Below are 12,893 nucleotides of genomic sequence, written 5' to 3' on the forward strand. Positions count from 1 at the left end.
CCCACAGCAGCTATCTTCTCCCGTTTGTGCTTGCATCTGTGTCTCCTCAGCTCTTTTTATAACCCAGACGTGATTAGGTTTAGGGTACACCCTACCTAGAATGTTCCTTAGAAGTGAGGATGGCGAGACTTAGTCTTACATACTTTGGACATGTTATCAGGAGGGACAAGTCACTGGAGAAGGACATCATGCTTGGTAAAGCAGAGGGTCAGTGGAAAAAAAGGAAGATCCTCAAGGAGGTAGATTGACACAGTGGCTGCAACAATGGGCTTAAGCATAACAACCATCATAAGAATGGCACAGGACCAGGCAGTGTTTCGTTCTATTGTACATAATGTCGCCATGAGTGACTAGACAGCACCTAACAACAACTACCCTGATGATGGCCACATTAACATAACAAAGGAATTTCTATTTCCAAACAGATTACAAGCACAGGAATAAGGATCAGGAGTCCTTTGGGGGGAACACAATTTAATCCATAACTGGAGGTAAAAGGGGATCATAAAAACAGTTGAACCCTTTTGTGGGCAGTTCAGCACCAAAATGCCCTCCCAGTCTCTCCCCAGTAATAGGTTGGAGCCTCTCTACGTGGTTGGAGACCTGGCGCCCCTGCCCCTCACAGGCCATCCCTCTCCTCCTGCACTGAAAGGAGTAAAGGTATTTTTGGTGCCATAATGTCAGGCAGCAGGGAAATGTCCTCTGTCATGTTTACCGTGTAGCTCCTCCCTCTGCCCCTGCGGTTGGCGGGGGTGGTCTGCAAGCTAAAGAGGGGAAATACATTTCATCCCACATGGAGATTCCCATGATTCTGTGCATTTAAGATCCCCATCTTCTGAGAGTTCTTTTGTAAGTGTGGGTGATGGGAGAGGCAGAGGGGAGGTGGTGGGGCAATCTTAGTGTGGGTGCAGAAGGGTGCAGGCTCAGCTCTGTGTGATCTGAAGGTTTGCCTGGGGCTGGAGGACCTGCAAAGGCCCTGTTCCTGGCCATGCGGACTGCTCCATAGGGCTTCTTGAGTGTCCCTGACCTGTCAGCTGGCTTCCCCAAGAGTGAGTGGAGAAAGAGGAAGCCACACCACCTTTTATGACCTAGTCCCAGAAGTGACACACTGCCACTAAACCCAAGTCACTAAGTCCAGGTCACAGGATATAAGGGGGGGGAGAACTAAATTCCACCTCTTGAAGGGTATCAAAGAATTTGTGGACCAATTTTATAAGCAGCACATTGTCTCACTCCGCTGCTCTTCTAAGCGTGTTAACTTTCTCTTTCCTCAGGGTGACTTCCTTCTAGTAAGGCTCCATGGTTCCTTATGTAAATGGATCCTAGCATCTTCTCTGTCAGCCCTCAGAGCTACATCTGCGGGGAGCACACACAACTTAGTCCTTCTCTAGAGCACAGCACACTTTCCTCCAGTTTGTATCCCACATGGCCCAGGGCAAACTCACACCCAACACCCATCTCATTCACTTGAGCTTTGGGAATGAATGAGGCCAAGCACCCATGCACACCTGCACAGGAGAATAATGGGCCAAGAGTTCTTTCTTAGAGGCCTAAAACTAAAATCTCATGGACCTGGGGGTAAGCAGATAACTTCTGCATGCCTCACAGGGCTTGTTAAAACACAAATTGTGGGCTGCCACCCCCAGAATGTCTGATTCAGAAAGTCTCAGGGGCGGGGCAGTGATTGGCATTTCTTAGCTATTTCTAGGAATCCCTGGGTGGTGCAAAAAATTAATGCACCCAGATGTGCCTCAGAGGAAAGCCCTGCCAATCTACTTTTGAAGTATTAGCCATGGAAAACCCTGTGGAGCACACTTCTACTCTGATGGTCGAGGTGAGTTGGAATCAACCCCACAGCAATTGGTTATAGGTTTCCAGGTGATACTGATGCTGCTGGACCACGGACCACACTTTGAGAAGCACTGGTCTAAGGGTTAAGTTAGCAGAATGAGTGTGCCCACACAGTTTGAATTATTGCGGCTGATTTACCCAGATGACCATTTACAGCACAGGAGTTTGAACAAACTTCCAACTTGCCTGGCAAATTCTTTTTGTGGCGGTGTTCTGGTTTCTTTGTCTTCTCCCAATGTTCCTCCCCTCCCTTTAAACACCACCTCCACCCAAAAACCATATAGAACCCCATTTTTAGGTTTTTGTTTCTAACTCTACTTCACTCTGTTGGTGCACAAATTCTCAGACTAGAGGCAAACTGGAAGAGTCCTGGTGGTTGGCAAATTGAAAAATATATTTTGAATTGAGGCCAGTTCAAAAGCATATGTCTTTTTTTTTTTGGTCTTTCTCACAAGTCCCAGTTTCCTTCACAATTCTCCATTTACATATCAATTTGAACCCTGGATTTAAAACTGAACAGTTCTTGAATTAGCAGCTTTGCAAACTCAAAGCAATTGATTAATAGTAGCAGCCAATATGTAAATGACCTTCTCAAGTAATTTTCCATTTTTGTCCCTCAGTATTTTGGTCAGTCTGGGAGATTCCTGGAAAGAACGTGTGCTAAAAGCATTTCCATTTATAATAGTAGTCAGCTCCATTAATAGCCAATTTGTTTTGCTTTTCTCTGGATCATTCTCAAGGCTATTTGTCCAAGTTGAATCACATTGTCAAAGAAAGCTAAACGGCCTATTCAAATAGCCCTAACTTGTTAGTTCTCATGTGCCATCCTAAACACATTTACAAAAAAAAAAAGGAAAAAAAAAACTACACTGACACACAACGTGGTTTTTGTTGGTGACCTCCCTCTCTCTCTAGCCAACTAGCCGTCTATTTTTATTATAAATGGAGTCTGGCTTTCAGAAAATAATGCATGCAAAGTGTTTGTTGCATAATGTCATGAAGGGAGGGTCAACATGTATTAAAGACCTATTGGGAATCATTTTTCAAAGTTAAGACCCCAAATCCAAGGTCTTTGGTGAACATTTCTTGGCCCTGTCTGCAGGGTCTATTGAATCTATCCCCTGTCCTGTCAGTTCTGTGTTGTCATGAGTTTCAGGAATGTATTCAGATGCACAGAGGTGCACTGCCAGATGTCATTATTGTTTGGGAGTTAGATTTAGCCCTTTTAGGTGGGCATAGCCCCGAACCCTCCTATATCCCTGGAGCTGCCCACTTCATGCTCTCCTGCAATTTGAGAAACTCCATGTCCCCTGCGTCCTCTTCTTCATCAGTTTCATGGAATCAAATCTCAGTGTGTCTGCTGGCTCCATCAGCTGTCGGAGGGCAGGAAATGTCTTGAGTCTTTTCTCGAATGAGCCGTCCAGACTCACATCTGCCACACAGGATTAGTACAGGGTGTGGCACACAGTAGGGACACAGTACCTGTTGAATTGAACAAACACTTAAGATCTATTTCTTTATTGCTTTAGCACTGCTGTTCTTGAGGTAATCCTGAGCTTTGCTGTATAAATTGTAAACACAGTATTTTTCAAGACAATCAAAATGAAAAAATTCCAAAGCTCCAATTTCAAGACTATACACCCATTTATTCTCTGCCAAATCTTCTGTCTTGAAAAATGTGCTCTTCAAGATAAAATCACACAAGATGTGACCTTGAAAAAGTCACTTTATTTTGCTGCCCCTGCTTCCTGATCTGTAATGGGGCAATGATAATAGCTCCTTACAAAATGCTGTTGTGAAGATGCAATAAAATTATTTGTATGAAAGCTCTAAAGGGTTATACAAAATTATCATTTATCACCTCAAATCCAGATTTAAAAACTAATAATCGATCTTAATAACTACCTATAACTGAACAGTCCTCATTGCTGGAGCATTTCTGACAAAACTTGTAATGTTTAGAGACTTTAGTCATTTTCTCTTCCAGATTTTTTTTCTTGCTGCTCCAAAGCCATCCACTCATTAAGCCAGTGGCGTTCACTACCCCGGGGTAGGTACAAGCCAGGCTGAGAAATCCCAGAACAGAAGGGGACATTGCCTGACTCCCTAGAGTGTGGACCTCAAGTAGGAGGTCATATCCAACATGGCACCCGGTGGTAGCACTGTAATATCTGAAGAAGAAGTTCAGACAGATGGGCCTGAGAGTAGTCCACACAAACTCATACATCTCAACATAATGTGAGGAATGCTTCCAGAAACGTCCCATGTTCCCAAAAGGATACTGAAGGGCTGAGCAGACAGCAAACTGGAAAAGGCCTGGTGGCTGGTAAAAAGTGAACACCGTTAGCAGATTGACAGGGAGTGAGGCTGAAACCCAAGGCAGATGTAGCCTCAGGATGGGGATATCATGAGGAGAGAGGGCAGTTGTGGTAGCTGGTCTCCAAAGAAGCCCCCCAACGAACGACAACTCCTGATAGTCGTATCCATTGAGCCTGGGTTGGGCCTTCAACTGACTTCAAACAATAGCGTGTAGCAGAAGTGATGCTGTGCTACTTCGGGATCTATGCCTTAAGAAAGCCTAGCAGCTTTCACTCTGCACTCATGGAGGTTAGCTGCAATGAGAAAAGACCAGCTATCCTCTTGGAAGACAGAAGCCATGTGAGGAGGCTCTGGAGGGGGGACACCATGCGTGTACAGAGACCATGCATGGAGAGAGACCACAGAGAGGAGTCGAAGGCATTTGACATGTGAATTGTCCTAGGCCAGTCAGCTTGAGACTTCCAGGGAAAAACTGTAGTCTGACAAAGTCAGACTTATTGCCCCGTTGTAATGAGGAAGACCACACAGCAGAGGAACCCTAAGGCATCTCACCAAAGAAAAAGTCAAGTTATTACAGGATTTGGGGGAAGGATGGGGTTTAGGTGAAATATTAATGAAGCAGAGGTTTTGTTTGTTTTTAAACTGAAAAACTATTATATTAAATTGATGTTATCAAGGAAGCTCGGTGTGAAGTGACATTAAGTAACAACTTTCATGCAAAGCACTTGGAGACTATATGTGCATCGTGTAGATGAGGAAAAATGAGAGGGGATGAGGGGGTTCAAGGAGGGTAGGGGGGTTGCTGACTGAGGATGGGGGAAGAAGAGGGTGAAGAAACCTTGGTATCCTAGCCTAGTTACAAAGCTGGAACGATGAAGGTCTGCTCGGAGATGGGCAGTGGGAATAAAACAATACAAAAAAAAAAAAATTTTTTTTTTTTATGCCTGGCTGGCCTACGGAGTGTCAACAAACTATTATTTCAAAGCCGTATGATACATTTCAATTCTTTTAATGTGTTTTTTTTTATTGAGATACATATTTCACATTCCATAAATTCACATACTGTAAAATTCATCATTTTAAAGTATATAATTCAGTGATTTTTAGTACCGAAGCATAGTTTTGATAGGATCAAGGCAGATCAGACTATGCAAAGGGTTCAACATCAGGTCTGGCCTGTGAGGTGAATCCAAAGTCCTGTTGCCTTGATACTGTAGAGTTAAAACAGATTGTTAATGCTGTGTCCAAAAACCCCTTATTTGAGTTGTAAATCAAGGCTGCTTCTCTGTGTTAAACTGATGTAGATCCTCCAGGCAAGAGTAGGTTGCATCTGTCTTCTAGATAAAAGCTTCTGAGAGTCTACAATTCTAAAGACCAAAGTTTCTCAGTGGCTAAGAAAGAAGCAATTATTCAAAGGGGCCCCTGGGTGGTACGAATGGTTAAACGCTCAACTGCTAACTGAAATGTTGGCTGCTTGTTGTTTTGACCCGCTGAGTTTAGGGATAAATCGATTATTGAATCAATGGTGCTTGAAACAGACCTCTCCCCAGATGCCAGGGCAAGAAGACCCCTGAAACCTAGATCATCCCCTGGGAGCAAGGAAACAGGAAGGGAGAGAGATGACCCTCAGTGAGACTGAGCACTTACTTAAAAGGACTGCATCTCAATCTCTCATGTCAGAAATTAGGAGCATAGTTACCTCTGGGGGATGGGACGTTAACTGGAAAGGGCACAAGGGAAACTTCTGGATTGCTGGAAATATTATTTGATCTGGTGGTAGTTATCTAGATACATACATATGTAAAAATCCATCCAACTGTATACTTGAGATTGTTGTTAATTGCCCTCTATTCGGCTCCAACTCATGGAGACCTTAATTAAGTATAACAGAAAAAAACGTTGTCTAGTCCTGTGCCATCTTCATGATCATTGGTATGTCTGAGCCCATAGCTGTGGCAATTGGGTCAATCCATCTCATTGAGGGTTTCCCTTGTTTTTGCTGACCCTCTACTTTACTAAACATAATGTTCTTTTCTAGAAATTGATCTTTCCTAACAACATGTCCAAAGTAAGCCAGCTGACCTGTGGGATCACATTGCTGGGCTGAGTATTGTGGGGTCCATGGTCTTGGGTAACATCTAGGTCAATTGGCATAACATAGTTTATAAAGAAAATGTTCTATATTCTACTTTGGTGAGTAGTGTCTGGGGTCTTAAAAGCCTATGAGCGGCCACCTAAGATACTTCACTGGTCTTACCCCTTTAGGAGCAAGAGAGAATGAAGAAAACTAATGATACAAGGGAAAGATTAGTCCAAAGGACTAATGGACCATAGCTACCATGGCCTCCACCAGACTGAGTCCAGTACAACTACATGGTGCTTGGCTACCATCACTGACTTCTCTGACAGGGATCACAATAGATGGCCCTGGACAGAGCTGGAGAAAAATGTAGACCAAAATTCTAACTCACACATACACACACACAAAAAAAACCAGACTTACTGGCCTGACAGAGACAGGAGAAGCCCTAAGAGTATGGCCCCTGGACACCCTTTTAGCTCAGTAATGAAGTTGCTTCCAAGGTTCACCCTTCAGCCAAAGAGTAGACAGGGCCATAAAACAAGACTAAAGGGGCACACCAGCCCAGGGTCAAAGACTAGAAGGCAAGAGGGGACAGGAAAGCTGGTAATAAGGAACCCAAGGTCAAGAAAGGAGAGTATTGACATGTCGTGGGGTTGTTAACCAATGTCATGAAACAATATGTGTCCTAAGTGTTTGATGAGAAGGTAGTTTGTTCTGTAAGTCTTCATCTAAAATAACTGAGCCAAAGTTTCGCCATCCTTGCTGGTTGTATTTTTTTCTAAAGTTAATTTATTCATTCTTCTGGCAGTCTACGGTATATTCAATATTCTTTGTCAATACCACAATTCGAATGTATCAATTCTTCTGTCTTACTTAGGTACACTTTACTGTTTATAAGTTATTCCCCAGTAAAAAATTAAAAAAAAAAAATCTTTAAGAAAGTTTTTGAACCTCAAGTGACTGAGTTATGGCAAATTTGGCAACACTGAATTTTCTATTATGAAACTAAGTGAATTTCTATTACAGAGTAAGGAATAAAGGTAACCAATTCTGTGAAATGTATGCCTGCCTGCCACAAATGTGGTATTTAAATGAAAACAAAGGATTATGATATCTGCATGAAGTAAACAAATGTTTATATAAAAAAAAGTATTAATAATGTATAAATATCAAGTGATCAAGGTGCCACAGAAGAACATAATTGAGAGCAGGGAATATAAGAAGAATATAAAATCATAAAATCACTGGAACATTCACTTACATTCCAGTCTAATGAATTAAATTAGAAGTAGACCGTACGCTCCTTCAGATTGGTATCCCTGATGGAAGAAAGCTAGTTCTCAACCCAGGCTTGTACACTGGACTTGCCTGGGGAGCTTTAAAAAAATACCGATGCTGGGTCCCACCCTAGAGATTCCGATGTACTAGGCTTTGGGGGGTTGCCTAGGAATCAGGATTTTAAAAAACTCCCTAAGCAATTTCAAGGCACTACCAGGATTGAGAACTACTGGTCTATTCCAACCACTCTTCATAAATGAGAACACAGAAGCCCAGGAATGGTAAAAGGCTTGTGAAATACCCATTAATTGGCTTCTGATGTGCCCTAATAGGAGGGAGCTGTGGCATGGTTCATTCCCAACAGTGAATAACCTAAAAATAACTTCTATTGGGTTTGGGGAAGCAGCACATGACTTCCCAGCAGCTAGCCGGCCTGGCTAATTCAGTTTGGCCCAAATGAATGTGCATTTTCCTGAGCTGACACTAACAACCCAGCCTGTGCTGAAGTGTGGAAGGAAGGCAGCCAAAGGAAAGGTCGACCTCGGCCACTTCCCCAGTGGACAAGAGAGGCTGTCAAAGGCACAAAGTAGCTTTACAGATGCTAGGATTTGTCCTACCAGGTTTCTCAGTAGGACGAAGCTAGCGTTTTCCTGGCCCTTCACTCTGTGAGGGGTGGAGGTTAGAGGCGTGAAGAGGGAGTGAAGGGAGAGGGGCTTGGTTATCAAGGACCTATTTTGAGCCAGGCTTCTTGCTAACCATTTCTACAAACAGCACTTGCTCAAGACAGCTTTGAGTTAGGCATTATACTACCCCACACAGAGATGAGGAAACTGGGGCTTGGAAAAGTTGTATAACCCACCAAAGCAAAGCCAAGGTGGAGACTCAGACTTTTTCTTTTTCTTGTACACCATCTCCTGTCCACGTGGGAGGGTGCTAGGCTAAAAACCAAGCTGCAGATGGACTTGGGTCAGGTCCTTGGACTTAAGTCCCACTGAATGAACTTCAGCTCCCTGTTTTTCAGCTACAACAGTCTAAAGGCAGTAGCAAAGAGACCTCTGGAAGTAGCTGTGGTGGCCAGCAGAACATACCTCCAACTATAGGAGCGTAATTGACAAGAGCCCCAGCTGCTGTGCCCTGAAACCTGCTGCTGGTATTGGTGCCAAGGCCACAACTGAGCTGCTCCCCTCAATATCTGAGTCCAATAGAGATGAAGGTGGGCCCGTTCCTGGGAGGCATAAGACTCCTCTGATGGAGGCCCTACCAACCTTCCTTGGAGGCTCTGCCCAAGTCTAGGATGCTTCTCCCAGTCTTTCTTCCCTCTCTCCTTTCCTGGGGTCAGATCTGCAACACAATCCGATGGTTCTTCCAGCCTTACCCAGCTCCCTCTGCTTTCTCTCACACAGATGTTTCCCTTAATAAAATCGTTGCATGTTTAATCCCATCTTGACCTCTGCTGCTCAGATAAGCCAGACTAAAGCAGTGCCTGTCTCCACTGGTGTCCCCAACCATACACTCATCACCAGATGGAGGAAAAGGAAAGGAAGGTGGTCTTCTGCTGACTTTCCAAGGGGAAGTTGGCCTGAGGTTTTGAAGGTGAAGGCTACAAAGGAACAGATGCCTCAATATGTTTGTCTTCTTCATTGGTCTCAATGCCATGAAAGAAGGCAGTCTAGGTGACAAGTAATTGCATGAAACCCCAACTAAACCCGTTGCTGCCTAGTCAATTCTGGCTTATAGCAACCCTATAGGATAGAGTAGAACTGCCTCATAGGGTTTCCAAGGCTGTAATCTTTACAGAAGCTGACTGCCAAATCTTTCTCCCAAGGAGTGGCTGGTAGGTTTGAACTGCTGACCTTTTGGTTAGCAGTCAAGCACTTAATCACTATACCACCAGGGCTCCTTGTACCCCATCTAGTCCTAATTAAATTACCAGGAAGTCACCTTTTATTGCAGGTGACCAGAGGCCCCAACTTGGAAATGGTATTGTCTTCCAAATCTTGCCATGTGCCTTTGTGGAAGACAGTCAAATCCCATGGCTAAGTAACTCTTCAGAGGGAGGCTTTCTTTTCATCTTTTGTTCTTCCCAAAGGACGAAAGTAGATAATGGATATGCTGCTTCTGAAACACTTAGAAGGAAAATGGTGCATGCCCTCAATCACCAGTAATGTTTAGCATTACTCACTTCCCTCTAAGGCTTCATCAGAATTGTCTCTTGATGTCCATAATTCCACCAACAGTCTCTTCAAGGCAGTCTAGGCTTTCACTATTAGGCACTTTAAAACTCTTCCAGCCTTTATCCATTACTCAAATATCAAAACCACTTCCACATTTTAGGTATCTGTTAGAGCAGCACCCCACTCTCCCGGTACCAAATTCTATCTTAGTTATCTACTGCTGCTGTAACAGAAATACCACAAGTGGATGGCTTTAACAAAAAGAAATTTATTCTCTCACAGTTTAGGAGGCTTGAAGTCCAAATTCAGGATGCCAGCTCTAGGGGGAGTCTTTCTCTTTGTCAGCTCTGGTCCTCAAGGTCCTTGTATCAATCTTCCCCGATTGAGGAGCTTCCCAGTGCAGGGTCCCTGAGTCCAAAGGATGCGCTCCACTCCCGGCTCTTCTTGCTTGCTGGTAATGAGGTCCTTCTCCTCTCTGCTCCCTTCTCTCTTTTATATTCCAAAAGAAATTGACTCAAGATACAAGCTAATCTGTAAATTGTGTCCTGCCTCTTTAACATAACTGCCTCTAATCCTGCCTCATAACATCATAGAAGTTAGGATTTACAATAGATAGGTAATTATATATCAAATCACAAAATAGAGGTCAACCACACAATACTGGGAATCATGGCCCAGCAAAGCTGACACACATTTTTGAGGGACACAATTCAATCCATAACAACCTCCATTTTGCCAGTGTGGAAACTAAGTTTCAGTCATTTCAGGGCCTCATTCCCCTACCCCTAACATTGCTCTAAGAACTGATGGGCCTAATCTAATACCAGGCATCAGAGTGGGCTTGTGACCTTTGGTGGCTCATCTATCCACCTTGCATCCTTGTTTAAAGTTGTTTGCTGTAGCTTTTGCAGTAAAAATCAGCCCCCAAGAAAATGTCCACATTGTTTTAAATGGTATATGGTGTTGTGTAGGAGTCCCTGGGTATTGTGAATGGTTAACACACTTGGCTACTAACTGAAAGATTGGTGGTTCAAGTCTACCCAGCGGAACCTCAGAAGAAAGGCCTGATGATCTATGTCCAAAAAATTAGCCATTGAAAACCCTCTGAAGCACAGTTCTACTCTGACACACATGGGGTGTCCATGATTCAGAGTAGACTCGATGGCACTGGTTGGTTATCGTGTAAGTAGATTCTTCAGGGGAGAACTTACAGGGGAGCTCACCAAACAGGAGCAAGAAGATGCAGGCTTTGGACAATGAGGGGTGGGTGACATCTGGGTTACATAGGTGCTCACAGATGAGTAGCGGAGGGAGAAGAGGATTCGTCTCACCATGAGCAGCGTCAGTACATGACAGGTGCACATAGGGTGCTGCAGGAGGAAGGAAGGCTTCACAGAAGAGGAGACTTTTGAAGTGGACCTTGAAGGATGTAGCTGATTCAACATGGCAAAATGGGTGGGGATACACAGAACTACAGAAAGGAAATAGCATGAGCAAAGCTCAGGCTAAGCTGTAGCTGGATCTAACTTCCTGAGCCCACCTCACCCGTGGAGTGGAAGGCAATTCCTGGGAACATGCTGGGATCAGGAGAACCAGCTTAGAGGCAATGATAGGACTGTAGATGAGCCAATCCACAGAGCTGGTTCTGTGGGCCGCTGGATGGTCTCTTGCTTAAGCTCTTCCCCAAGGAAAGAAAAATCATGGGTGATGCCATCTCTGTAGATATTTGCAGGCCTGAGTAAATATTTAAAGTGTTCCTTTCAAAATTCAAATCTGGAGACCCAGAAATTTCTTGGTAAGCCTTTTTTCTGCTCCCCAATTGGAGGAGCAACCACATGTCTTAGTGTGTTCATGTTGCTATAACAGAAATACCACAAGTGGGTAGTTTTTAAAAAACAGGAACTTTTTCCTCAGTTTAGAAGGCTACCAGTACAAATTCAGAGCATCAGCTCTAGGGGAAGATCCTTGTTGTGGAGTGAATTGTATCCCCACCAAAACCGTATATCAACTTGGCCAGTTTGTGCTTCCCAGTAATGTGTGGTTATCCACCATTTTGTCATCTGATGTGATTTTCCTATGTGTTGTAAATCCTACCTCTATGATGTTAACGCAGTGGCAGTTATGTTAATGAGGAAGGACTCATTCTATAAGATTAGATTGTGTTTTAAGTCAATCTCTTTTGAGATATAAAAGAAAAATGAGCAAAGGCAGGAGGGCTTCATACCACCAAGAAAGTAGTGCCAAAAGCAGAGTGTGTCCTTTGGATTTGGGGTCCCGGCACCGAGAAGCTCCTTGACCAGGGGAAGATTGATGACAAGGACCTTTCCCCAGAGCTGACAGAGACAGAAAGCCTTCCCCTGGAGCTGGCACTCTGAATTCAGACTTCTAGCCTCCTAGACTGTGAGAGAATAAATCTGTTTGTTAAAGCCATCCACTTGTGGTATTTCTGTTACGGCAGCACTAGATGACTAAGACAACCCTTGTCTCAGCTTCTCTAGCCCTGGTATTCCTCAGTTCCTCTGTGAACACGTGCTTCTGTAGAACAAAAAATCAAATTCACAAAAAAGCCAAGCTTAGTAGTCTGACAGAGACTGGAGGAATCCCCGAGACTATGGCCCTGAGATGCCCTTCTGATCTGGAACTGAGTCCATCCCCGGAGATCATCTTTCAGCCAAACAAAAGACAGGTCCATAAAATAAACAATAATACCTGAGAGGAATGTGTTCTTTAGAACAATCAATTATACAAGATCAAAAGGACATTTGCCAAAAGCAAAGATAAGGCAGGAATGGGTAGAAAATCCAGACAAAAGGAAGCGGGAACCCAGGGTGGAAATGGGGAGAGTGCTGACACGTTGTGGGGAATGCAACCAATGTCATGGAGCACTTTATGTACAAGCAGTTGAACGGAAAGCTAATTTGCTCTGTAAACTTTCACCTAAAGCATGATAAAAAAATTTTTTTTTTTAAATAAAATAAAGAGAGGGAAAGGACCCAGCATTCAAGGGAGCAAACAGAACGGCTAAACTAAAAAAAAAAGAAAAAAAAGATTATTTTTCCAAAATAGGAGGTCAATGGACTGTCATCCAGGTGCCCCTGGACTAAAACGTTCTTTACATGGGCACACTGACCTCTGCTGGACAGTCCATTAAGTGGCCAACATTTCTCCCTCGAGATAGAATGGTTAGG

At 43.7% G+C, this 12,893-nt stretch overlaps 1 protein-coding gene across 7 annotated transcripts in view; it reads right to left on the reverse strand.

Annotated features, from left to right (window-relative positions):
* Positions 1-2,150: 2,150 nt before the first annotated feature.
* Positions 2,151-12,893, reverse strand: part of HACL1 (2-hydroxyacyl-CoA lyase 1) — a 71,459-nt gene continuing 60,716 nt past the window's right edge. For 6 of the 7 annotated variants that reach the window (XM_049870983.1, XM_049870982.1, XM_049870985.1 and 3 more), the window contains one exon: positions 2,151-3,333. In XM_049870983.1, the coding sequence (XP_049726940.1) occupies positions 3,193-3,333 (141 nt within the window). In that variant the 3' untranslated portion in view covers positions 2,151-3,192. The remainder of the gene's footprint in view (positions 3,334-12,893) is intronic. The other variant, XM_049870981.1, reaches the window with a different exon arrangement.

This window comes from Elephas maximus, chromosome 27, assembly GCF_024166365.1.
Source record: "Elephas maximus indicus isolate mEleMax1 chromosome 27, mEleMax1 primary haplotype, whole genome shotgun sequence".
NCBI classification, from domain to species: domain Eukaryota; kingdom Metazoa; phylum Chordata; class Mammalia; order Proboscidea; family Elephantidae; genus Elephas; species Elephas maximus.